The sequence below is a fragment of the Chiroxiphia lanceolata genome, chromosome 11, assembly GCF_009829145.1.
Source record: "Chiroxiphia lanceolata isolate bChiLan1 chromosome 11, bChiLan1.pri, whole genome shotgun sequence".
NCBI classification, from domain to species: Eukaryota; Metazoa; Chordata; class Aves; order Passeriformes; family Pipridae; genus Chiroxiphia; species Chiroxiphia lanceolata.
Genome location: NC_045647.1, coordinates 10,632,141 through 10,660,068, shown reverse-complemented (window position 1 = coordinate 10,660,068; position 27,928 = coordinate 10,632,141). Strand labels below are relative to the sequence as shown.

Sequence of the window (27,928 nt, the reverse complement as noted above, 5' to 3'; positions counted from 1 at the left end):
AAAAAAAAAGCAAGAACAAAACACAAATGTCCCACAGGGAATGAGCAAGGAAAGCCAAGGACCTGTTGGGATTTGCAGTCCCTGCCTTAGCTGGGAATTTTTCCCCCTGCATAAGCCATGGCAGTCACTGCCTTTGGCTTGTGAGGAAGCCAGTGGGAGCTTAGCACAACTCATTCTTTAAGAGCAATGTCTCTGCATAACAAGCAAGCAAAGCGCGGCAGTCACTGAACCGAGTGAATAACGGGTTTCATAGGTGCTGTCAAAAGGGGAGAAGGAAAATCCCAGCTGGCTCCAAACAGCTTTCTATGTGTGTTGGCAGGTCCTTGGTATTTCTCCCAGACTGGGAGGGCAAGTCCAAGGCAAGAGCCCAAGTACAGCACATCCAGACTTACATAACCCAAGGGGCCCAGGGTAATCATTAACACTGGATTATTGCCACTGGCTTTTGTGCTGGAGTCACCTGGTTGTTTGGATTAAATGTATAGAGGCCGTTTAGACAAGGAGAAGGCTCATGGCACAAGCAATTAAGTGAAAACAACCCCCAGGGAGGGTGGGAAGCAGAAGACTGTTGGAAACATTGCAGGGTCTAAACTCAAGCACTCCTCGGGGGAGCCAGATTTGCTACCTTTCATCACACCACCCTGCTCAGTGGGCTAGTTTGCTTTCCATAGGGGTGCAGCTCCCTACCCTCCCCCCAAAACTGCCAAGGAAAAAAGCCCCCACGTAACACAGGTCAGGGGAGCAGGACTCTTCTAAGGGAGTTGTACCTTGATGACTGCTGTGTGCTGCACACCAGCAAGTGAGCTCTCGTTCCTCTCTCCTTGGCATGCTTTCCAAAAGCAGACATTATCAGTGTCTGCTGATAATGCTGATAAAGCCTGACTTTATCTCTGCCCCATCTTTGCCTTTCTTTGCTTATCTGATGTCTCACGTGTCCTATTACTCTTTGCCCTCTGTAACCCCTCGTGTGTTATTGACATGTGGTTTGCGCCACTGTCTGGGGCAAAGGAGGTTTGGGACTTCTTGGTTCTGCTCCCATTTCCCCTCTGTGTTGGCCTGTGGTCTTGGACGCATCAGTCCACTGCACTGTGTTTAGCCACGGGTCACAGAAGTCAGGTTACCTCACAGAACATCCCTTTACTCATGTTTCTGGTGCTTAGTCCTTACCTCAAGTACAACCATCCCAATTGACAGCTCCTTACCTCTCATAACTACCAATTCACCACTAGCTCTGATGAAGGAACTATAAGCCTTTTAAAAACAGAGTTCTTGCAAGTGTTAGGAACCAGATCACAATCATTTTGCGAAGGCTGTAACACTGCACATGTCCATTCACACCTCAGAAAAGAAACTATAACAGCTTGAAGTCAATGAGACACAGGCTTATGTGTAACTATGCCATGCTGTGCTTTGTCATGCAGAGTTGCTGAAGCAGGGACATAATAAACTTTTCTATAGTTGTGGTATCAAAGCACTTAAATATATATTTATCTTCAGGTGGATAAAGTCAGGCTTAAGGCAAGGCCACGTTTTTCTCATGAATTGGCAAAGCCCAGGCAGGCCAGTAATTTCACATAAAACAAACACTGAAATCTTTTCCGGAAATTTCTACTTTTTTTGGGACAAATCTCTAAAAATGTCATTAATTTCATGCAGAATTAATTCTCCTTTCACAGCAAACACAGCCCTACTCTTTTCAGCAAAACATTGTGACTTACACATGAGCTTACATTTCCTTACAGGTATTAACTAGAAAAACCCACACAATCTACACTCAAAAACCATACTTAAAACAGAAAAGAGAAAAAAAATAAAGAAAGAATAAGGATTTCATGGAAAATAGTCCAGGCTAAAACATAACTCAGATCTTAGATTTCTGCCCTGCTGTGCTCCAACAGCAGGGATTTTGCATTACTCCACTTCAGCTTTAAGTATTGCCTCTTGCAGAAAAATAACAGCTTCTGCCCCGAGTGTCTTGCAGGGTGAATTGCCCAACTTTACAGCAATATCAGAACTCCAGGTGAGATGGGGAGGAGACTGAGACGCTGGTTAAAATAAAGCAGCTGGTTTACTGCACGAACTGGGTAGGGTGAGAACAGAAGGGAATCGCAGATCCTCTTGGTGCAGGCTTGCTAATAAAAATGAGTACATGACTAGCCCTTAAAACAGCTGTGCTTAGCACTCTGGTCTTCAGGCTACACCTCAGAAGGTAACAACAACCTGGAGTGCACAGAACTTAGTCTGCCTCAGTCCTCTTTGCCAGACTGATAGGGATTCTCTGGGAAAAATAATCAGGGGTCTGGAGAGCCCTGGCTCATCAGCTGGCACTTTTTGGTGTCTGTTCTTCAGGGAGACACTTAAATCCCTCAATGCCTGTTAGTCTCAGAGTGATTCTTGCTGGGAGAAGATCTGGACCCACTGCACCATTGCTCCCATGGAGACTCAGAAGTGACTTTAACACCAGTAATGTTGCTGGTTTCTTCTTCCAGTGGAGGCCAAGCAACCAAAAGCACAGTGCAAGAGGTGTCCCGGCTTGCAGATCACCAGAGCATCATGTTCATGCCCCTGTTGTTACAAATGGGAAGCAATGGCTGTTGCAGAACAGGGCGTCTTCTCCTCAGGCCTGAGGCAAGCTTCATACCACAGATCCTTCACATCACTCTTTTAGGCGTGGGTTTACAGAAGAGCCAACTGAAGCGCCTTGGCACCAAGACCTCCGTCATGCCAATCCCTTATTTATTGATCTAATCCTGTGACTACTGGTCTTATTCCTGCTCCTTCCATCCAAGGATCATACAACTGTAAATTAAGTCCCACAGTATCACTGTGATGCATTATTATTCCCATTTTACAAGAAAGGGAACTGCAGCACATGGCAATCGAGTCCTTTTTCTTGGCTGGCACAGTGAATCACGGTCACAGTCTGAAGCAGACTTTGAAGCCCTTCCTCCTTCACACTAACCACTAAAGTTCGAATTCCTTCAAAACCTGTTTGCTCTAATCCATTAACCACAGTTTTACTGCATCTGCAGACCTGTTCCACAGCAGTCAGGAGCCAAGGAAGGCATTTGGGTCCCAGCGTGGCTGCCAGGCGAGGCGTGAGGGCTCCGGCGAAGAGAGTGCTGAAACATCTCGCGCCTCCCAAGAACTTTCTGAGATGAGAAAAACTGAAGATAACTTCAGAGCTCTTCCATCATCACCCTGTTAAAAAGCACCTGAAAAGTTACATCCAGGTGAATCAAAATTTGAAGTGCTACTGTCTTGATTACAGAGCTGGCTACAAAGGAAATTAATGAATAATAATTTCAAGGAAGGATTTAAAATTTCCATTTTCATTTTATTGTCAAAGTAAATATATTTTTATGAAGAACAAAAGAAAATATACAGAATTGTAACTTATGTACACTGGCTTTATAGGTATTTTTGTTTCCAATTTACACAAATTTGATACGTTATTAAAAGATATTTTATATAGATATGCATCTATGTACAGTTTTATTTACATACATTCATAGGATGTGATATAAACCAGTCAATAGATGATAGTTCATTTATATTAATTTCTAGAGGACAAAAGGAATGCATTCACTTCAGCTAGACCAGCTGTTCTCGCACAGCGCGGGCTCCTGCTCTGCCTAGCACTAGGATCACACCTTCCTATTTCCCATTTTGCCAACAAAAAGGACAAACAGGTGCTGTCTGCAAATGGAAAGGAAATGCAACATCCATTATAAAATCATTTCTAATTACTGAATTCTATTTTCTTCTAAAGCTTCTTACAATTGCCAGAGTTGAAAAGAAAAAAAAAAAAAAACAAAACGAGAAGAAACAAAAACAAAATCATTTGCCTGCTACCATCTGATTATTTGTTTAAATTCCCTTCTTAGCCAGCTATCACACAAATTTGTTTCTTTTGGCTACTGTTCTCACCCATTCGCCCACCCCAGCTGCATGGAGCTCTGACATGGCTGTCAGGAAGGAGAGGATTAGCACTGAAGATCACCCCTAGACCCCGATCTCACAGTGCTGTCCCACCAGGCCATGATGCCTCCCATCCTCCCTGGGCACAGGCACCTCCTACAGACCCTGCCTGCCAGCAGGCAAATGGAGACTTAGCTCCAGCCAGCGAGGCCTTGACTCATGGTGGTTGTGGGGATGCCCGGTGCCCGTCAGGACCACCAGGCACCTCCGAGGCCGGGGCCCTGGTTTCTCCCCCACCATCACACAAGAGGATGGGAGCAGAGATAGGACCAGGGCTCAGATGCTCTCAGAAATGTCTTCCTGCTGCCTTACATGCAGACAACAGCTCTTCTGCTAAAGACAATGGATGCTGCAAACCAGACTCAAAGGAAAGCAGCGTGTCCTTTGACATCTGGGCATCCTTTCACCCCATGGCAGCACAGGACAGAAGCAAGCACACAGTACTGAAAGGCTCCACTCCAAGCCATTTCATCCAGCCTGAGCTTCCCAGTTTACCTGGGATGTGCCTTTGCTTAAATATATATATATATGTATGTATGAGTATATATACATAAATATTTATATATAGCCCTAGCCAAGGGAAAGGTAAATGTGAGCTGGGGAAATTAGAGCTGCATAGAGATGTGCATGAAGGCACATTCCAGTGCTCTCAAGCCTTCTCTCCCCCTGTCCCCAACTCCCACTATTCCTCCTCCTATGGCCAGCCCCTACAAATCCTTGGCTCAGGCGACCCAAAAACAAAGGAGTTGTTTTCATTTCAAAAGGAATTTGCTGTTTCCAAACTGGACAAATAGAGCAGCTTAATAAAAACTCACAATGAATGGCCTGTACATGAGCAAAGCCCTCAGGAATGCCAGGGCTATAATTAACTAGCAGCAAGCAATTTTTACATTTTCCTGTGCAGCAGAAAACAGCTAAAAATAAAACACTGTGATTTCCAAAAGAAGCAGCAGCAAAGGAGGGACAGATAGAAGGAAAGAAAAATAATATCCTTAAAAGAAAAAAAAAAAAAAAAAAGGAAGAAGCACCCCGCTCCCCTGACCCAAAAGGAACTTCATTCTCAAATCATCTTTGAAGGAACATGGGGCACTCAAACATGGTGGTATAAAGTAACAGCATTGACTGTTCTGTGGAGACAAATAAATTATCACTAGAAATACAGTGAGCAAAGTGCTGTCATCGGCTGTTGTGAGATGGCTGGGTGGGAAGGGGAAAGCGGGAACAATCAGTTCACGGAGCGGACGGAGCGGTTGCTTCGTGGGAATCGATGCACCTTGACATGTTTGGACAAGTGGTCACTTCTAGCAAACTTCTTCTCACAGACGGGACACTGATAGGGTTTCACCCCCGAGTGGGAGCGCCTGTGCCGGGACAGCTCATCTGACCTGGAGAACCTGTAAGAGAAGAGAAGCCTTTTCAGATAAATGGGGTTTTATTTTGCTAAGTCTCTCACAGCAGGTAAAAAAAAGTCCTGTCGGGCCACTGGGAGACTCCACAGACTGAAAGGGACACAAAGCAGGGTTGGTTTGGTCTCAACCATCAGTCAGCAGCAGAGATGGAAACGCACAACTATCAGCCTCATGCCATGTCAGCTCTGGACTCAGAGCAATACATGGAGGCAACGTTTGTACCAACCTCACCCTAGACCCAATTACGTGGGTACAGCTCCACAAAAACAGCGCTGCTCTTGATCCCTCTGCCAGTATCTCTCAAAGCTTCTCCCACAACCTCTCTCCTGCAAATCCAAGCATGGACTCTTCTTAAGCAGAGACAACAACCACCGTCTTTTAGGAGAAATCTGCTTTAAAGCTCCCACTGACACAAGCACAATGGATACCCACTAGCTGCACCTAGTTTGAGAGAGACTCCAGATAACAGCCAGCCATAGCTACCCAAAGCAATATGATGACTTAGATTCAGCTGAAAAATTGGCTTCTGTACATACTCCTGCAAACTAAATAAAGAGTCATTAACATCCCAGTAACAAAAACATTCAACATTGTAACAGCTGAAGTTCAGGTGGGCCCAATGGCCATTAGCATAGTTACTATCTGGGTAAATTGAAATGAAGGTTGAACCTTTAATTACCAAAACCATCTTCCATAGTCTTTTGAATTTTAGATATTTCCCACCTTCCATCTCCATAAAAAAATCCTCAAATAGCCACTGTGAATCCACAGGCTTTACTGAACTCAAATCAGCTAATTCTTTGGTCTCAACAGCAGGACTGGCTATATTTGAGTTTGGACATGACTGGGAGACAGAGGGTTAATTAACAATGTCACACTAAAACAACCCTGTCCAGATGGGTACAAAAAATTTTCTGCCTGACAAAGGGCAATTAAGTGTTTTGTTGCCAGAACAGTAACAAAGAGAGGCACAGAAAGAGAGCTTGCAAGAAATGGTATCAGCTGTTTATTTACAATAAATAAATGAAGTCATGGGCCCTAGCTGAACAAATGGGGGAAAGAACATGTAAAAAAATGTGCCCTTCTGGCGCAAAATATCACATCACCAGCAGAGCGAATACACTACTTTTATAAAAGGGGAAAAACAGGACCGTTGGGCTCCTATGAATAAGTCCTTCATGCAAGAAAAATAAGTTTCCACATAAAGGTTTTAATTAGCTCTGATCTCCTGCCACCAGTTGAGGAACAGGGCACAGGCAATGGGAAAGCTGGTAATGGTTTCCTCAGTTCCTGCAGCTCTTCAGTCCGGTCATGCTCCTCAGAGAGCACTCAGCCAGTACAAAGCAGATGCAGAAACTCGCCATGGGTCAGATATGGTGTGGACACATCTCTCCCAGGGGCATTTCTTCGGGAGAGTCTTTCATCCATTCACTTGCATTTCTTCCTTTCCTTGCTTTGGTATCCCCAAGGTGAAAGATTCAAATTCTCCATTAAGGACAACGAGCAGATGCCCTTACAGAGCTGTCAACCTGCTCCTTGTCTGGGATGAATTTTCTTTGTAAAGGCTACGAGAGAGGTTTCTCTTCATCCCTTGTACTTGCACATTTCCTTTCTCTAGCTCCTCTGCTCCTTTTAGCCATAGCTTCCCAAAACCACAGTCTGGACCTGGGAGCAGCAAGGTCAGGGATTTCTCCCAAGTCCTTAGCAGGGAACTGGTCCCAGTGTACATCCTCTCAGGGATGCTCTTGTAGAGCTACAGGTGAGTGGGTCTGGAGAGGGCAGGATGTTGCCTGTGCAGACTGCCTCAGCAGGACTCAGTGCTGGACAAGGAACAGCACTGTTGCCAGTGGTGGTTACCAAATCCAGGGAAAAGAGGGAGCAGAGGAAAAAGTGCCTTTACAAAGAGCTGTCCTCTTAAACACAGACTCCAAAGGAGTAAAACCAGATGTGGCCAAGTTGCCTTGTCGCATGTCCTTGGTCATTAAGGTCACCACCTGCAACAGAAGTGCAGCAGCACCTGGCTAATCCTGCACAAGCGCCTCACAAGTGCATTTTGAGGGGAATTGTATGGATGGTGTCAGAGAAAGAGGCGCATGTCAGGAACGAGCTTGGATGAGTTCATCTGATAAAAATATACTCTGCCTCATAACGATGTCCTTAGCTGAAGAGGCAGGAATGTTGCAACACTGTTCCCCAGCAGTGACGAAAAGATCAGCTTACAGAGCCCACAGAAATAAACCTCGAGCTGTCTGTGTGTTTACAAAAAAACAACGCAAAGGTTAGGACAAGGAAGCCGGGAGGATCTGGTAGCCTGGGTCTGCAGTGAAATATTTGCAGCACATCCTGACACTGAGATGAACCCAGGAAACGCATAAATAATCCCCCGTGGAATGCCAAATTCAACCAAAAAAGAGGAAGCTCCAAGGAACACCTCACCATTCTGTCACTTCCATTTCCAGACAGATTCCTCCCTCACAAGAAAGGTGGAGGGATCTGCACAATCCCACAGCAACTATGAAGAGTCTTCTTCATCCTTCTATCTGGTGGGATCCCAAAGGACCTGTAACTACATCTCCCTTGAAGACAAATCCTAGAGCTCCCTGATGTGTAGGACATGTGCCGTGCCTCCTGACCATATGAGGACATAGCTACGTGGCTCACAGGGCAAGAAAAGTCAACAGCTTCAGCCTGGTACTCCATGGTCCCTACCATGGCCACCAGCTGTTGAGGCCAACTCACACTGTGCCTCTCCCCTGTAGTGGAGGGGAAGCTCTGAATTTGTCCTGCCCATCCTGAAAGCTTTGCTAAAATAAACCAGCACACCTCCTGCACACCTGGAAAGCCCTTGCACAGCACCACCAGCAAGAAAAGCCAATGCAAGACACATGCCCTACCCTACATGTGGTACTTCCCACGCTGGCCCAGTCCCATGCACACTCCTGACCACATGCCTTACCAGCCTTTAAACCCTCCCTGCCAAACCAGGCAGAGCTTATATCCCACTCTGTCACCTGTGGAGCCTCCAGACAGAAGGTGCAGTGGGGCAATTGCCTAATCCTCCCACCTTGCAACAACTGCAGCTTTGCACATGCTGCACCAGGGGGGAAAAGCTGTGCCATGACACAGCTGCTGGGCCTGGCCCACACTGCAGTTCAGGTCTTTGGCTGGGCCTTTCTGAGGAGCAGGGCTAACCAAAGGCTGGTGTGCCAAAGGTATAAGCTGGCACGACACGGATCAGCGCATCGACCGGGACAGCGGGGCATTGAACGCCGCGGGTCACTGGACACTTACACACAGACGCCTCTCTGCAGCCTGCTGAAAACAGCTCTTGCCCTGTGCCAAGGAAGGGCATAAGCAAGCAGAGTTCAGCCTCCTCCAAGGAGGTGCTCTGGTTCTCCAGCTGTCCTAGGGGTTAGCAAAAGGATTTGCCGTGTGCACACTCCTACCCTGGTGCATTTAAAGCATGCAACCCATCATAGCAGGGCTGCCCAGAGAGCTGGGGAACCTTTAACACCCCAGAGCTCAAGTACTTAGTGCTAGGCAACACTTTGTTTTGGTTTTGAAATTACTATCTCCAGTGAGGTCAGATCTTAAGTGTTTTCAGTGAAAAAATAAATACACAAGCACAAGAATGTAGGGAAAGGAGGGGGAAAGCAGAGCCCAGCAGTGTTTTAGTGCTTAAATTCATTTGAGATTACATAAAACTGTGAGCAAACAGAGAGTCCAGATGCATTTGACTTAAGTCATGTGAGATCACAGCTCTAGCTGAACTTCTGGAAAGGTAAACATGGTTTATTGATGAAAGGGGACTGAGTAATTCAATGCTCAATTGGGTCTGGCCTTTGATGTGGGAGCAGCGTGCAGGGGATGTGCAGCAATCTGAGGCTGGTGCTAGGTGAGCACAGGAGGCAGCTCCCTAAGCACAGCCTCTCCTGTTGGCTATAAACCTCTTCTCTTGGAGCAGAGCCTTTCCAAAATTTGGGGGGTTGTGGGTTTGTGGTCACATCCTGGGCTGTGAAATTCAACAAGACAAACAGCAATAGAGTTTGAAAAGCCTTTCCAGAAGTTGTTTCTCGTAACATGTTCCTCATAATGAAAGTAATTCCTTTCTCACTCCTGTTGGGGTCATCTTTAAAAAGTTGTGGTGGTTGGAAGTTCAGGGTGCTCCTGGTTGCAGGACCTACACTTCTCTTGGCCCACCAGTATCCTACTTTTGATCCACATCATTCACTGTAACACCGGGAGAAGGGTGGCACTCATTGTAAGTTGAATCATCATTCACCACTTAATATTTTTCCTAAACGCTCCCCTTGGTTTTGCAGCCTGGGGAACACCAGCTCTCTAATAACATGGAGCTGGAGAAGGTCATCCACAGACAACACTTCAGGCTCTGTATCTTGAGCCACAAAGTCACTGGGAGCATTGGTACAAATCTCAGCATTGATCAGACAAACCCTCACGTGCCACATGCAATTGTCACAAAAAGCAGAGTTTTGGTTACATCCCAGCACGAGGAAAGCCAACATGATCTCCTACCTGTGTGCTTGTACTCTGGCACTCAGACCAAAAGGAGCGAGTGCCTCTCCTCCAGGTGAGGAGAAACCAGCCTGCAGTTTCTGGGATCAACCTGCTGAACATCCCAGCTTTGATGTCAGGGCATCCTGAGCAGCAAGCCACTGAGCCGGCTCATGAGAAGTACCACCAGGACAAAAGGAAAGAAAATCACCCCCAGTTTGTAGAGCCACCATAAACTGATCTCCTCAGTCCTTCCAAAAGGCAAACTTCAGACTGGCCCAGTCAGGGATCAGAAGGTTCAGCTCCATTCTGACCTTTTCCCTCAAACCAACCCAGCCATCTCTAACTGCTACATCTCACATACTTGCATTTTTACAAAACGTTCTCCTATTACTTTTTACCTGATCTATTGCCCATGATCACAACCCATTTTCTTGTCAGACATTGTTCACTGTAGCTCTGCAGCATATTCTTTGAAAGAAATTCAGTTTTATTTAATATAAGGTAGTTAAGACTATGTTTTCTCCCATCGTCATTTGTGGTGCTGTATATTAACATTTGCCAGCAGGTAAGTAATAGAGCTAATTGAAAAGAGGGAGGAAGGCTCCTATCAAAGTTTCCTTAAAATAAAAAGTTGATTTTTTTAACAAAGATTCAATTTTTCAGCTAGTATTAAAAATAAAATAAAATGAAATTAAATGAAATAAATAAATAAATAAAGAGATGCCCTCTTGCTCAATCAAACCTGCAATCTTTCATTCAAGCAATGTTTAACTCCATCTCAGCCTTCTGGTTATGTTGTTACATCTGACAGCTTTTTGCAACTTTGAGTGGCACCCACGCATTCTTCTGAATCAAGGCAGAGAATAAAACCCCGAGTAAGCCAGAGTGTCACTGCCAGCATTTCCAGAAGGAGTGGGATGGAGTGCATTTTCTATGAAAGTGCACAGAATACTGCTTTTAACCACACTTGCTTATCACAGCCCTTCACTGACCATGTTTAGTCCCACACAGTTGGAGCCACACACGGCCACGCACAACGATTCTGCCCTAAACCACCCAGTTCACTCACAGCCTCAGCTGGTACCTGCCACAGGTCTGCTGTGGCTGGTGTGCTGCAACCAGGCTGATGCAAACACAGGGTGTTACCTGTGGTAACAAGCTTAATTTGACCCTCTAGAATGCAGTACAAATTACAATGCTACTCCTTCTATTTTTTTAAGACTTTTAAACAGCTGCTGCCAGCAGGTGATGCTCTGCTATTTAATTTATCAAAGCCTTTGGATCACCTGACAGAAAGAAAAAGGTTTTCATTCTCAAACCAACCAAACAAGTTTTGGGAACAGAAACAGTTTGTAAATCAGAGTACAAACCTACTTGCTCAGCAGGTTAGGTCAAGTGAGCAGAAAGGGGAAGGGGGGTTGGACAGAGCTGCACCCCAATACTGACCTCCATCCACAGCCCGGCCACGTGCACGCAAAGGGCTTTTCTCCTGTATGTCTCCTCAGGTGGGCTTTCAAATGGCTGCTTTTCGTGTACATCTTGGTACAACCAGGAAAAGAACATTTGTGCATTTTAATGAGTTCAGCTGCAGGGTTCTTTTGAAATTTCTGACCCATGATGATTCCCGTCTGACCCTGGATCATGCCTCCTGGCCCAATTGGCTTGGCAGCAATGGGGACGGGAGCAATGCGGACAAATTTAGAGGACAAGTTCAAATTGGACGACTGAACTATCTGAGGCACAAGGGCAAATGTCTGTCCTTGGATGTTGACTAGGAGCTGTGCAATTTTAATATTTTCCTGTGCTGGTCCTTGGGAACTGGGGCTCGTGTTGGACTCCTGTTTGATCTGTACAGGCTGAATTTGGAGCATAACCGGTATCCCATTCTCGAGGGTCATTCCTCCATTTGAAGCTTGGCCACCTTCTGTTGTGCTGCTCAACTGTTCATTTTTACTCTCTTTTAAACTAGTGCTGGGTAACATATGGTCTTTTTGCTGTAGCGAAGCAACAGAAACTTGGCTGCAGGCTCTCAAGTCCTTGGTCTCACTTTTAGGTCTTTCTTTGAGCTCCAAGTCCATGTTCTCCTCCAAAAATTCCTCAATTTCCTCAAGTGTGGGTTGAAATGGTCCTGAGTCTTCCATATCCACAGCGAATTCAGGCAACCTAAAGTACTCCTCTTTCACTATCGGCTGAAGTCTCCTTTTGTCCCACCATGATGTATTGGTGTTCCCCAAAGATGCCTGGGACAATAAGTAGTCTAAGATACTGTCCTGACTTTCTGCACTGGATGTGCTTCCATAGCTGGAGCTGAGGACCTGGGAATCAGGGCTGGAACAAGAACAAAAGCTGGACGAGTCACTGTCGTCTTCTGACAGGGGAGAGGGCAGCATTTGGTAGGACCTCACCCCTGCTGTCATGTCCCCAAAGTATCCAAGAGAAGATCTTGTAGATGAAAAGGATTCATCAGTAGGCAGCAAGTGATCCACCATTCCTGGGCGATCTCTTAAGGGTATCCCAACAGCATATACCAGGCAGCCAAAGTTCAGGTGAGAGCCTGAGTGTACGAAAACAAAACAGCAACAGTCAGAAGTTGGTTTAATTATTTATCTTCATGAACTAAAGCTTGGAAAGCCCTCTAGCCCACAGGAAAGTCCAGAGCGTGCAGCCTCACTGAGTACACATGCTGCTACATGCTTTGATATGTCTGTACCACCCCAAGGACTGTCAGGGCCAAAGCGTTTTGCAGAATTGCACCACATATTTGCAAAAGAATTCTTTCAGAAATCATTTCCCAACTGTGTGTGCTCTAGATTTACATCTCCATTCCAGAATAATACTGGCAAAAGAAAATAAATTATGAGCTTTTGCCTAACAGTGAAGTCTAGAGCCAAAGAAGGGAATGGGGAGGAAAAGAAAAATAAAGTGCTGAAATTTTTACCACCAAAAAAAAAACCCAAAAAAAACCCAAAAAACCACCAAATAAAAAGGAAGTTTATTGCTGGTGACCATAAAATGCAAATCCTTTTCTTATCTTGTAGCTTTCCACCACCTTATTTTTAACTTCCTCAGTTCTACAGATATAGGCTGTTCAGCATAATGCAAGGATCAATCTGGCAGGAGCCAAAAATATTTACTGTGCTTCAGCATTTACTAGGCGGATTTTCCCCTCCAGATGTAATGAATCAGTGCGCCAACGTCATCATCACCTGCACTGTCCTTAATAAGGCTGGCACTGCGCTGAGCTAATTACCATGTCCTGCAAGCCAGCTGGTGGCTGGTTTCACCTCGCTGCTCCATGCTCCTTTCTCTCTGGGTACGGAGGTTGATGCGAGCTGAACCTCGTTCTAGTTGCTAAACTGGGAGGGCTGTACGGACTGTACGGACCCCCGGCATCTCAACCTGCTGTGAGCCACGGTGGGCAGCTGCGATGCCAGTTTCCCCCTCCTCCGTGTCGAGGCGGCGAGCGGAGCATCCCGCAACCCCGACTCACGTGAGCCGTAATCCCGCTACAACCCCACGGAGCCACAACAGCAAACTCACCCTCCCCAGCGCAGCCCACCACAATGCTTGCTGACGGCGGCGATTGTCCTGCGCTTTCCCGCTTAAGGCAAGCAAACTTCCTAGAAAGGTTTCTGGGGAGGGAGAGGCAGGAGGGACATCTGCGTATTTTTTTAATTTCCCCTCTCTCCTCCCCGAGGGAAAAAAAAAAAAAAAGAACTGCTTACGGATGGAGACTATGCCTCCTAGAAAGCAAACGCAGAGACCTCCCGATGGAGCGAACACTGGCCCTCAGTCATTCGCTCAAGGTGACTGATTGAAAACAGAGCTGTACATGTGCATAATAAAACAACTCTTTCTGTGGAAGGTATGTGGACTGCAGAGATAGAAGTCATTTGATCAGCCTATGAGGTTTTGCGTGTGTGTGAATTAGGAGGCATGTGACCCAGTGCGAAGGAAATGCCAGTCAATCTTGTTACACGCTGTCATTTTCCACAGGCTCTGCTGCTGCGCTTTGGACGCTTTGCCATGAATAGTCAATAGCTCCCAGTTTTGTGCAGGGAAGGGGATGGTTGTTACTGCTGTTGCAGAGCATCCTTGCTGCCTCATCTCCAAAACTTCCCCTATCTTTCCTTCTCTGGAGAAAAAAAATCAAAAGGTGTCTGTGTGCTCAGGGCTGCAGCAAACGCAAGGTGAGGCATTTTACACAACACCCCTAAAGAGCTCTGTCCCATTGGCAGCATCTATTAATATTTCACAGGAAACCGGGGGGGGGGGGCAGGAAAGCACCCATATTTCTTAAAGATTCAGCTTCCTCATTCAAATACACATGGAGGAAACAGGGAAGGGTTGAAAGAAAGGCTTAAAAGTAAGATTGCACATTTTCCTGGTATGCGTGTCCTGTCAGTCAGCTATGCCTGGAACAGATAATGAAATACCCACATGTGCCTGACACGAGGAAGTTCAAACAGAGGTTAGTGGCTCTGTTTTGTGACCTTAGCCTATAATCATTGCTTATAGTAAAAGTGAAGAGTCAGAAGAGCTGAACTATTTCTAGTACACTTTTTTTTTTTTAAACTCTCTGCATTGATGGAAAGTTTCCCCAGCAGAAGTCTCAGAGCTGAGCTATTCCAGTTTTGAATCAGAAAACACAATCTGCTTCTGACAAGTTTATGTTGGCATCCAGTAAGAATTCACCCAAACAGATTGTTTCTATCTTGCTCCAAAAATTGGTGACTGTCTTGTGAAACTTGGGGCAGAAAGAAGGACTTGCCCTCAGATAGTTTCTGATTCTTCCTTCTATGTCTGCATTGTTTCAGCTTAAACTTCAGAAGAATGAGGCTGTGAGAGAAAACTGGACTGCAGTGTGTGTTTTTCTAAGAAAAGCTGGCGTGCTCTGCGTGCACCAAAAGCAGTTGGCAAAGTTCTTTTTAAAAAACAAATAATAAAATGCCTGCAAAACTAGAAAGCAGCATATCAAAATATCCATGTATTTCACTGGGAATAGAACTAAACTGTAACTTGAATAAGGGCTTAAAGCAGGGGAAAATTAAAACCAACAAACCCCTAGCAACTGCTTTGGGCCAGTTATCACAGCAGCACGCTTGTTTCCCATCTCCTTTGACAAGGAACATTGTTACTCAGTGTAACCGGAGTCTTTTTAAGAGGGGACTGTCAGAGGCAAATAGATTCAGGCGCATTAAGGGCCAGTTCTGCTTTCTGTGCACTCTCAAAGCTTGCAGAACAGCCAAGAAGATTTTGGGGAATGCCTGGAATGCAGAATCAGGCCCTGGCTATATTTTTCTCCTAAAGGCCAGGCTAACAACCAAAAGGCTTTCATCCCTACTTTGCCTGAAGACTCAGCCAAAACCAGAAGATTAGAAAACAAAAACAGAAAAAGCCAGGGCTGTGAAAGCTATGAAAACTAATGATGCTGTTTCCATAAAGCACTTTCATCTCTAGGAGCCCTGAAAACATGTTAGAAATGTAAGCACCTATAGTGAGACCGCAGTGCCTGAGCCACTGAAAACAGCCACTTCTGGAGTGAAATACAGCAGCTGTTCAGCAGCACAACTGTCTCCAATTTTTAAGAGTTCCCTGGGTTGTTATGATGTCCTTTCTGCCAGAAACATGTTGTTCTGTTTAAAACCTGTCCATCTAATCGCCGGCTAAAAAAAATATTGACAAAACAAAACAAACCAGAGAAGGCATATTTTGATGCAGAGCAACGATAAAATGCTAAGTCCTGGGAACTTGCTGAAACATGGGGACATATTTCCCAGTCTGTCATTTCTGGACAGTCAGCCCAGCACAACTCATCACACAGCATATATGAGATGCTGACAGTCATTTCCTATGTATACTGCCACAGCTTTTTCTGGTTTAGGACTAATCTCTTTAGTGTTTTCTCTTGTTCCCTAGAAGGTTTTAAATCTGTTCAGGCTGACTCCTGCTCCACAGAGCATGCCATAAACCAGGCAGTAAACCGGGCCCAGCATTTCTAAAAAGTTAAAATAGAAATGCATGGGGGGGAAAAAACTAATAAAAAAAAATAATAAAAAGAAGCCACGAGCCAGGACTAAACCCCTTTGCTCTCCTCTCTTCTGCGAAGTGGCTGTGTTGCTCCATGGACACAGGGGGGTGTTTAGAGTCTCCCTGTTTGTTTTTTCCAAACCCACCACTTATGGAAAGCTGCAGAAACGTTCCCAAAGCTTTCTCTTCCGAAAACTGTCCCACTCCAGCCCCAGACTTTGGTTTCCACAACAGGAAGCACTTCATCTGCAATGTCCTCCCCACGGAGTGCACCCCGCTGCCTCCTGCACCCCGGCAGGGAAGGGTGCCCCAAATAATGCGTGGCACCAGCTGCCTGGGCAGGGAAAGGGGGGCCGGGAGACACACACATTCCCATCCCAGTACAAGCACAGCCAGGTTTCCACGCCTGCAAAGCATCTGCTTATTTGGTTTTTTGATTGTAGTTTTCTGTTTTGTTTGGGGGGGGGTGTTAATTATTATTTATTTTATTGGTTTTCCCTCTATCTCTTTTCAGGAACCTTTGGGGACCCGAGCTCCCCCTTTCTCCCCCGGCCCCGGCGCTGTCCCCTGGTCACGATGACCGGGAGTAAACCCCCCTCTCCCCGCCTGTCACTCCACCGGTGCAGCCCCGAAAGAGCCCCCCAGCCCTGGCCGCAGCCCGGCACCCTCCCGCTGCACCGCCGGGGGTGGAATTTAATCTCCCACCTGCCCCGTGAGCGGGCAGCAGCGGCACAAACACCCCGGCCGCCCGTGCGGTGCTGCGGGTGCGGGGGCACCGCCGGAGGGGTCGCGGCCCCGCGCCTCCCGCTCGCCCTTACCTGAACTCCTCTGCGAGCCGGGACGGGGGGGAGAGGCCAGGAACGACCAGAAGAATGCAAAAACAACAGCGAAAACGGGGGAAAGAAAAACAGAAACCAAACAACAAAGCCAAGCCACAACAAAATAAAATAATTAAAAAAAATAATTATAGAAATAATAATGATAAAAAAAAAATTTAAAAAATAAACACGGGGGAAAAATCCCACGCAGAACAAAAACGCAGAATTAAAAAAAAAAAAAAAAGCCAACAACAAAACAAAACAACAAAACAACACCAGAACAGGATCCCGCACGGGCAGGAGCGGCCCCGGCGGACGCGGAGCGGCGGGAGGCGGGCGCAGCTCCCCCGGGAGGCGGGTGCGCGGCTGCGGAGCGCGGCCCCGCTCCCGTAGTACTATATCCCCCTCACATGACGGGCGCCCGGCGGCGGCGGGGGAGGCCGGGGAGAGGCTCGACCGCGTCCGCCGCCACCATTGGCCCCGCGGCGGCGGGGGCCGGCCCGGCCCCGGCCTCAATGGGAGCCGCGGCACCGCCCGGCCCGGCCCCCGGGGCGGTGCTGGGCCGCCCAGAGGGACCCCGGGGACGTGCGAATCCCGCAGGGGATGCGCGGTCCTGGGAGCGTTTAGCGGCGCCTGTAGCGTTCGGACAAGGGGCAATGGTTTTTGAAGTAAAAGAGGGTCGATTTAGATTGGATGTAATGAAGGATGCTTCACAATGAGGGCTATGGAACACTGGAACAGAGTGCTCGGAGAGGTGGCAGATGCCCCATCCCTGGGAACATTCCAGGTCAGGTTGGACAGGGCTCTGAGCAACTTGATCTGATTGAAGATGTCACTACTCGCTGCACTAGATGGCCTTAAAGATCCCTTCCAACCCAAACCATTCTATGATTCTGTAAGTGTACAAGTCTCTGGACATCTCCAGGAGATAAGCAAGTCCCTGGGGAGGTGCAAGTCCCTGGAGGAGTGCGAGGAGTCCCAGGTCCTTTCCCTGCTGCATGCCCTCACTCCTGCCCCACACCCTCACACCTGCCCCTTTCTGCCTGCTGGAGCTTGACAGGGGGACTTCCAGTATGATAGAAAGTATTGGGGTTTGGGATGTGTTCCCCTCCACACACCCCCACCATTGTTATTACAGTCATTACTAGTTTTTAATATAAATACATATATTAATTTAGAGATATACACACACACACACACACACTATAGTTATGCAATATTTGGCATGGATCAAGATCGTGTTCAACCCCTGCAGAGGTGAAGCACACCTGGGGAACCTCACAGTGGTGCCAGCTGCTGCAGAAGTCAGTGGTTTTTCAAATTCAGTTTTTTCTTTTTTCAGATCCTTGGGAATATGAAGTTCAGGATACTAGAATGCAGTCTTGTGACAACAGGTCTGTGCACCCTTTCCTGAGGGCACATGGGACAGCACACCATTCCTACTCTCTCACTGTGGACCTCACTGTCCCACAAGGAAAATGAAGTGTTATTTTCATTTTATGGTGAAACTGAGGCACAGAGTCAAACCAAATGCCTGTGGCAAACCAAGGTGCAGTCTCATCTCTCTTCAACTCCAGCTCAATTTAAACTGGCAAAAATATCCTCCATCTGCATTTCTTCCTAATTGCCAGTAACACATTCCACTTCCTGGCAAATGTAAACCACTCACTTTCCACGAGGGCATTCAGCCTTAAAAAGTCACTGCAAAAGGGCCTGGCAACAACACAGGGGTGACCCCACAGGTGTGGCCTCACTCCGGGGGAACGGCCAAAGGACCCAGGAATGCTGAGGGCTCTGCTTTCATGCACATACCTCTCTCTTCCTCTCCACATTGTCTCAATGAATAATGCATGAATACACACTCATCACAATCCTAGATACTATATTTATACAAGTACATCAGGGCCAAATTCTGCATTAGTGTAACTCCACTGACGTAAAATGCATTACATTGGTAAAAATGTTGGCCTTAAATATTTTTACCCAAAATAGATGTTTGGCAAACCTTGCTTTACTGCTTTCTGTCAGTTAAAAACCCCTTGTTTCCCGAGTAGGTGAAGTTTAGCTTTGCAATGCCTAGAGCATAAGATTTAGATACAGCTAAAATCCAAGCTCTCAAGATTGGGCTTAAATGGAATTTGAATTGTTGGCTGTACAGATATGAAATTCCGTTACCATGAAAATAACCAAAAGTTACAATCTTGATTTTATCATTATTATAACCTACCTAGGCATTGGAACACATTATAGAGGCTTCTCTAACTTATGTTTTTCTACTTGCGAAAGACAATGTCTTTGTATTTTAGTTACGGTAGTTCCCAACTTCCTCTGAATTGCTGGAGAGGTACTGAAGTTCCATATTTACTTTATGTGGAAAGAAAAGGGTATGTGTCTCAGTTCCGCTTTTCAAATTTCATCCATTTTACTGGGCCCACAACCTTTTTGCTTCTCTAAAAGCACCACTCAGGTCTGCTTCCATTGCCCACTGTGCAGCTGTAAGGCTGCACTGCTGGCTGTTGTTGAAGCTAGAGATACAAAGGTGAGATGTTTTCTGTGGGATCAAGCAGATCCAAACAATGCTGCTGCTGGAGAACATTCTCAGCCAGATTCCCTTGTGCCAGCACCTGCCGCTGTGTGGCTGCACGCTGAGATGGAGGAGGGATCTCATGCTTTTTCACATCTGAAGAACCCTACAGAGCATCTTATCCTTTCAATATAAGGCAACAGTGACCACTGCGAGGTGAAATGCAATGGAAAATATCAGGAAAGTGTAACTAAGCAGTCTGTGTTTCTCCCCGAGATTTCCTTGGGGGAAAAATAAACAAAAAGTATTAACAATGCAGGCAGGCAGCACACAGCACCTGGGAAGTCAGTCCAGAGCATCCAGGATGAACCCCTGACCTGAGCTCACTCACACACTGTGTGACAAGTTCTGGAATACTGAATTTTTTACATATGTTCAGGTCCCCTTTGCCATGCACACAAAATCCACGGGAAACTTCAGCACAGTCCTTGAGTGTAGGTTCAGTGACTATGCCTTAGGCATTCCTGGGTGTCCAGCACTTTGGGAAAACTGCTGCCCTGACCAGGATATTGGGCATCAGTGCACCCTGGACAAACATCCAAAGTCCTCTTTTTCCACCCAGGCAAAACTTCTAGACAGAGAAAAAGCACACATTAAAACCAAACAAACAGGATATACGACAGCACAAGTTCTGATGCCTCACTTCAGCACAAACCTGTCACTGTACAACAGAGAATACACAAAAGTCACTGTCACCTTGAGCCCCAGTCTGGGGTTGTCCTTGGTGAAACCTGCCCACAGTTTCATCCTCTACAGCATCTTTCCTGAGCAGATTTCATCAGAGAAATTTCGTTTCCACATTGTTTTACCCATGAGTCTTCTGGGACGGCCCTGAACTGCAGCCCTGGTTTTGGGGTCTGCTGGCACAATTTGGGGCTTAAGCCTAAGAAAGAATTACAGAGTACAGTGGCAGGTGCCAGCCTCTGGGCTGACTCAGCCACTTCTCCATCCCTCCGTGATCTCTGAATGCACTTCCCAAGCTGTGGAGTGATTTACTGCTTAATCCTTCGGAGCCCCATGACAGTGAAAGCAAATTGACACACATCTAAGTTTTGCTCAAGGTTTTGGAAACATTACAAGCCTTTATTAGCAGCAGGAGAAATGCACAGATCTAGACAAATATAATGATTTCTGATCCCTTTTTTCTGCCAACTTTTCATGAGAACCAGGAATGACTGTTGGGCTGGGACAGGCTTTTGGAAACAAGTTTTTGTACAGCTGTGACTGATGTCTCACATCAGCATCTTTCATTTTGTAATGCAGCACAACTGAGCCCCCACTACCTGCTACAAAATACATCTGTATTTTCCCTTGTCCAATCCTTTTTGTGCATCACTAAGAGATTGCCTTCCCTCTGTTCGTCTCTTCAACAAGTCCTTTGAAAATCTATTATTACTTCTGTCCCTTGATATTACTTGGGGATTTTCCATTCTTTTTTTTTTTTCGCCACCTTTCAGGAGAGAACTTCAGTCAAACTGGTTGCCTTGCTCAGACAAGCTTTCTAGCATTCCCATAGCCCAGTCAAACACTGGGGATAACATAAGATTAAGGTCCTTTTAACTGGCTGTTGTCTGAGGCTGTGTGTTAAAGATCTAGTCAGGAAAGGCAAATAAACCTCAGTATTCAAGCTTTTAAAAATTTATCTGGAGATAATAATTACATTGCTTTATAAAGTTAAAAAGAAACCATAGGCTGAAGCTGTTCTCAGGTTGTTTTGTACCACATAGCAGAGACCCATTAAAGGTGGGAAAGGCAGCAAAGGACTCGTCCTTTCAAAGTTCAGCAGCTTGCACCTAAGAATTGTCTGGCTCTGCCCACATGTTGCCTTTCCATACGTGCTGTACAGAGGCTAGATTTCCCTGCCTCAAGTTTTCCCATCTTTTGTACATTGCCTGCACAGTTCTGTGTTACAAATTACTTCTCATTTTGACAACAGTGTTTGGGCTTCATGGATGGGCAAAAAGAGGGATTGTGTTGCATCGGGTGAGTGCTTTGCTGTCTTTAGAGGTTACCCGTGGTATTTCTGCCCCAGCCCTTGCTATTTCCCATTTTCTGCAGCAGCAAACTATTAGTAATCCCATGAGCCAACCAGACACCTGGCAAAACAAGGGTTAGTCAGGCTGAATTGATTACTCACACATTTCCATGTGATTTACAAATCAAGGTTGCTCTTTTCCAATGAAAGAAGCAAAAATAATCAAGCAGAGAAAAAATATTAAAAGGAAGTTCAAATTCTATTTGGGGATTATTTTTTTTTTTTAAATTAGTCTCCTGCAGATGGATCCCTTCCATGTGCCACAAAGCTGACAGTCACATCCAGCTGAGCTCTACTGGGCTTCAGTTTTCAGCACCAGAACAGTTACGTAGGCACAGAGGAAATAAAAAGGCCTGTCAGACTCTCCAGTAATGTTATGATCACTGTAACTTAGCAGTCCTTGACACTCACAGATAAGGACTGTAAGTTCTCTCAGTATTACAGAAATATTGACACAAAGAATATGTTTATGCCTGGCTGTGGCTCTGCAGGACAAGATGGAAACAACAACAGCAGTCTCAGGACTTAATTTCTTTGGCTTTGCAAGGGTATCTCTGCTACAGGGCCAACTGTTTATTGATTTTTCTTTTTTTTTTTTCTTTCTTTCACAGGTTTGGAACTTATGTTGTCTTTTCAAGTCAGAATCATAGGCCTAGGGGGAGATAAGTTGGAAGAAACTCATTTTAGGACTTAAATGTTAATGCTCCTTTGACTATTAAAGACAGTGGGGATCTGGGGAGAATTTCTGATTTTCTCCCAAGCTTTCTCTTCATTAATATACTGAGAGAGAAAAATGTCAGCTGACTTTCTGGCTGCATTTCTCTAGACCATCTTTAACCAGATCCAGCTCCAACCTCGGGTTTCCATGCTCTGCATTTTAATCTACTGGCAAAGCACCCACAAGCAAAGCTGTCTATGCCTGCTGACATCATGAACATCCGAGGGAATCAGACCACCTGCAGGGATAGGGGTGTGCTGAGTGTGTGATAGACAAGTTGTCCCATCACTGCCTCCTCTGGAGAGATGAAGCACAAGAGCTGGGGCTCAGCTGTTTAAACCTCTGTCCTGAAGATGCACAGAAGCCAATGCCTTCAGTGAGACACACAAGGTTCATTGCAAGAGATTCAAGAGCACAGGGAAGAGCCTAGTCCAAGCTATCTCTCATGAAGATGACTCAGGGACAGGAGGTCTGTAAGTGTAACAAAACCCACTGGTTCACCTCGAGGAGATTCAGCTTCTATTTCTGCTCACCCAAGTTTAGGAAAGCAAAATAGACTGGAAGATGTACAGGAAGAACTGGGCCAGGATGAATGTTGGCTCCAGTTCAGGAGTGGATCTGTAATAAACTGTATTCCCCTGCCCTCTCCTGGAAGGAATACGCCAGAGCTGGGTGCATTTGTGTTGAGCACTCCGGGGAAGTTACTCAAGGCGGTGAGAGGAGATGATGATTTTGAAGACAGTGTTTACAGGAATAAACAACTATGACCATATTGTGTCCATCGTGCCAACACCACATCTGCCAGAGAAACTGGCACACCTCGAGCGAATTTCCATATTTTCAAGGAAGAGCTGCCTGCCTGCCTGGCCATTTGCATTGAATTGGGAAACTGAGAGGGTGACCCAACCGATGGAATTCAGAGCCTCTCTCTCGCCTTAAATAGGAAACACAAAGCCTACATGAAAACCCCAGTAACCTTTGCTCAGGGAGCAGCAGAGCATTGCCAGGTCAGAAATGTGGCACCAACAGACAGTGCTCCTGTGGGCACCAGGGTGGAACAGGCAAGTGGGACCCCATCACTTGGACAGTGAATTGGTGAGAGCCCAACAAGGAGGTTGACTCAACCTCTTTGGAGGTTCTAGAGTAGAGACAACACCAAAGTCCTCAAAATCTGGAAGATCCAAGTCTGGTGTCAGTTCCTGAACCTTCTGCTGTGATGTTACTGTTAACTCTCCAGACACGGAGTTCAGTGACTATGATCCATTTACCTAGATTCACACACAGATATGTTAGGAGCTTTTGCAAAGCTTCTTGCTTTTCCAGAGTCAGAGGAACTACATTTTTTTTTCTGAACACTGAACAACCAAAGCAATACTAGTCCTGTCCTACAAAAGACTGATTAGCAAATCGCTGCCGCTGAGATAATAATGGGAGCAATGAACCACAAGACCCAAATGTAGAAACTATAAATAAGTCTCTGGTTCAACAGTTACCGCACAAAACTATGGATCAGGACCTCTGGTAGTGCAGGATCAACCACATGTCCACTATATAACCTCACAAGTGTCTCACATACTTCCAGGTTATTTTGCAGTTGTGTTCCACCAAGTCTTTCTAAACCCAGCAAAGAGTTATGCAAAGAGGTATCCTTCAACATGTCTGGTAGGTAGATCACTTCTGTCCAGCTGGGGTACCCCCAGCCCAGAGGACAGTGAGACCGTGCATTGTTGACGGGCTGTGAGCAAATGCTGGTGGGGACATTATCTTTTAAACCTTGACTAACTGCTCTGCCTTCATGATGGGGGAGTCTCTGAGAGCAAAACAGGCACTACATAATATCTTAAGCAGTTCCACAACTGGTTTGTTTCCCTGCTCCACCCAAACTTAACTCCCATTTTCTGGGTTTGAGGTACTTTCAGCACATTTCTTTACCCTCTCCTTCACCCTCTTATCAAAGAGATGAACTTCAATAAAGTTCAGTTCCAGCTGCCTTAAAAAGCAAGAAGGTTTGTATTTCCTGCTTCAGTACAGGGGTTAAGAACAATGTGTCTGTTCAACACAGAAAGAGATGTTAAATGAAAGTTGAGTTATATCCCTCCTGTGACTAATGTTCTAGCTTGTTTTCTAAAGTTAATTTTTCATACGCTTTTTTTCCCCTTCTTGTTCTTTCTTACATTTGTCCAGACTCCCGTGTTCCTGAGGGACTAATTACCCACTCAGCAGTTGCTCTGAAGTCCAATTGTAATAGCTGGCAAAACTCTGTTCTTCTATGCAAGCTTTTAAAATAATTCCTCAATTTATTTCAAACAGCACCACTCTCCAGAGCTTCTTCCTAATTTGGGTTGCCCTGAACTGAGATTCATTTTGCTGCTGTTGAGAGCTGACTGCCTTGCTTGTCACAGGGTAAATACTTTCAGCAGAATAATTAATAATAAATAAACACACAAGGTCCCCTCTAAACAACTGGATTGCTCATATAAAAAATTATCCATTGTGATGCAAGCCTCTGTTTTCTCATCTAATGCATCCTTAGTAACAAACTAAAACCAGTGATTCAGACCTGGATTTTTCTTCTTCAAAATACAGATGTGATCACAGTAAGTGTTTTCATTCACACTTGTCAAAAAAATTGGGGGGAAAATTAGTCATACATCCTGTGATCTAAAGATGCTCATTTTCTAATTTTGTAGGTGTCTGGGAGTAAAATATTCACCCTTGCTGATGTCACAAGCAATAATAGAGAGCTAAATTCAGATTACTGGCTTATATTTTTTTCCCCACAAACACTGCCTGAGAGGAAACCATGTCCTTTCCCAATCCTGCTACTATTTAAATGTCTATACGGCCAGAAGAGACTCACCTCATCTCCTTGCTCTGCAGTTTCTCCACCTGTTCCCTAAGGATAATAATCTTGACAATGTATGATCCTGAAGAAACTGATGTTCATGGAACAGATTTCAACAGTCTGGTGAAGAATATATAGAAAAAAGATTATGAGAAACCTTTTTTTTCAGTACAACAGAGTTGTGCAAGCAGCACAGGGAATATAGCAGCTCTTACGGGAAGAACCTGTAATCTCTGAATGGAAGAGAACATCACATCTTATTTAGAGATTTAATTCTCCCATAACCTCTTCTTAATGACAGGCTAACGCATTTTTTTTCCTAGAGAAAAGATATCTCTAAACATTTGCACATCACCCAGTCTTTGTCCAAGTGGACCTGGGATCCGTCTGCTGCAGAGGCTGATGCAGCAACAGCCCTCAGCTCTAAAGCCAATTTACCCCAACGATTGGGCAACATTTAGATATTTTTGCTTAGGCTTGCATTTAACAGTGACCATCCTGTGCATCATCTCTCTTAATATAGTGAAGCACTGATCATGCAAACTTGACAGAGTTAGCTGAAGTTCATTGTGGTGATTTCCTTTGGATTTCTTGTCTAAATATCACAGTCCCTGAGGTAAATACTGGCCAATTTCTGCCCTGCAAAGTGTGAAGCATTGCCATGCCAGCCCTTCTCCTCACAGCCTTCTTAAGACAACCAGTCAAGAAAACTACTTTTGCTTTTACACCTAGAAATAAACTACCAAAAGAAGACAGAAAGGATGTGGGTTCTGAGGTGTCAAATTTTTCACTTCTAGCATGCAAAATCTACTATAATCACAAATATAAGTTATTTGCTGATGGGACTCACAGCAAACCAACACAGCAGTACCACTACTAACCTGGAGTTTCACTGGTGGGCTCAGCAGAGGCTAAAGAAATAAATTGCAAACTCTGAATCTTTTTGTCGAAATTGATCTGGTAATTAAATATTTACTTTCAAGACTTGTCTCAGTCCTATTTCCAGCTCAAAATTACAAATTTTTGAGAAATACCTTACCTCTTCACCTACATGCTAAAAACCAATCTCTTCCATTTTTGTAAGGCTAGCAATTTTTTTAATACAATTTTCTACATCTTATATTTTTTCACTTCATGAGCCATCAAAAATGTTCCTGTTAATGTAGCAGTCTCGCTTTCACTTTCCCCAGGACAAGTCTCTGGGAGCAGCTACCACCAGCAGCCCTGAACTGCCTAAAGGAGAGGATGCTGTGCACAGCCCCAGGCACGCTGGAACTCCTCCCGCTGGATTGACAACTTGGAAAATCCCAGTATTTCCAAAATCCAAACTTGGGAGCTGTTCTTAATCTGTCATCAGCTTTTAAAGAAGAACCTAAGAACTGTCTGGGCAAAAATTGAAAACGTCAGACGCTCCTTCCTTCTCCCTGACCTATGTGCAGAGCTGTCAAAATGGACCGTGGCTTGGGCCAGCACATTGTTGAGAGGATCAGAAATAGCATTTCACCAGTCTTGGGCTGGATTCAGCCCACTTCAGACTGGGTCTGGCAGATGTGAAATGTCAGCAGCCACTTCACCAGAGGGTAGGTCCTGGGGGGCACAGGCAGTTCTTGCAGCGGTGTGGGGAGGTCACAGTGAATCACATCCTGCTGAGCAGCACACGGTGTTTCCCTGCCTGCCCCGCCACAGCCCCTGGGGAGCACAGAGGCTGATGTGCCTCAGGGAGGTCCTGCCCCAAGGATGTGCCAGTCTCTTCCTTCCCTGCAGCACTGGGAAACCTCCCCTGAGGCAAACAATCAGGTGTAGCAGTGTGTGTCACCCTATTTCACCACAGGTTGTCGGGTACAAGCGGAAGGTGCTGTTGCTCTTGCCTTCTCACGAGCGTCCAAAATAGCTGCTTATAGGTAACTACTCCTATCCTCCTAACCAGTGTCACAGAGATGGAAGACAAGCCACATCAGGGATTTACTGGCACCCCCTGCTGTGCTGCCTGCTGCAGCTCCATGACAAATGGCATTTGCTTGTGCCAGCCAGTATCCCAAGAACAGGAAAAAGGCTGCGAGTTTGACAGTATTTTATCTGCTCACGGCTCAACAATGGAGGATGCCCCTTTTAAAAATCAACTCCCATTTGCTTTCAGCCAGAGCTTTCTGGAGCAGCAGGAATTTGCAAGGAAGAAGAGCCAGGTGTGTAAGCAGATCTCCACCACACAAAGTGGCAGGGGCCACCTGTGCTGCCAGTCGGTGACCCATTAACCACCCTGCGAGGGGACAATCTCACACGCAGCTGCGGCAATGGCACGTGGCCAACCCGGGCCCTGCCAGCCCAGAGAAGAGGGACAGTATTGCAGCCTTTGACGTCATTCCAGAGGGATCAAGCTCAGACATCTGTCCCAGTCAGAGATTGCGCATGGCCCCCCCAGAGAACAGACACATTGTGCAATGCCAGAACAGACTTTACCAAGGAATCGGGCACATCCATGCCTGACAGCAACGCAGCTCGGCGCCGTCAGGATCAGCCTTGAGTGGGTAGAAACGGCAAGAGTTTGGCAAAAAAAATGATGAAAGTCTGCTCAAAAAGCTGTTTAATAATTTGCCTTCAGGTAAAAACATTTTAAAATAGAGGGGAGTCACTGTGCAGCAGCAAAAGGATGGCAAAAAAAACCTGTTTGCCTTCACAAGCAGAGCTGTTTGCATGGGGTATAGGAGAGGGTTTCTTGGATTTTTTCTTTTTTGGGGGGCATTACCTAGTACAAATGGGCTTCGAAAAGAGAAATAAAGGATACAAATATTCCAATATCAAATATCAGTAAGCATGAGTGTGTGGAGATGTTTAGGTCTTCTCTGGGTAAAAGAATCAATGAAAATTCATGGGAAAGCCAGAAGATGGTGATGCTTTTGGAGATGGTGGGAGAGAAATCAGAGCACACAAAAAGGCTCCAAGGCAGCCAAGGGTACTGGACACAGATAGGAACACAGAAAGCCCCAGGCCAC

At 45.7% G+C, this 27,928-nt stretch overlaps 1 protein-coding gene across 4 annotated transcripts; it reads right to left on the bottom strand.

Moving 5' to 3' along the window:
- Positions 1 to 1,252: 1,252 nt before the first annotated feature.
- Positions 1,253 to 27,161, bottom strand: KLF15 (Kruppel like factor 15). Of its 4 annotated transcripts, none has more exons than XM_032698750.1 (3): positions 27,015 to 27,161; positions 11,355 to 12,462; positions 1,253 to 5,375 (listed from the first exon to the last, which is right to left on the bottom strand). In XM_032698750.1, the coding sequence occupies exons 2-3, from the start codon at positions 12,395 to 12,397 to the stop codon at positions 5,207 to 5,209; spliced, it is 1,212 nt and encodes a 403-aa protein (XP_032554641.1). In that variant the 5' UTR covers positions 12,398 to 12,462; positions 27,015 to 27,161; the 3' UTR covers positions 1,253 to 5,206. The 4 variants fall into 4 exon arrangements, with proteins under 4 accessions (XP_032554641.1, XP_032554639.1, XP_032554640.1 ...); XM_032698748.1 differs by lacking the exon at positions 27,015 to 27,161 and adding an exon at positions 16,757 to 16,905; XM_032698749.1 differs by lacking the exon at positions 27,015 to 27,161 and adding an exon at positions 13,634 to 14,919.
- Between the last annotated feature and the right edge of the window lie 767 nt (positions 27,162 to 27,928).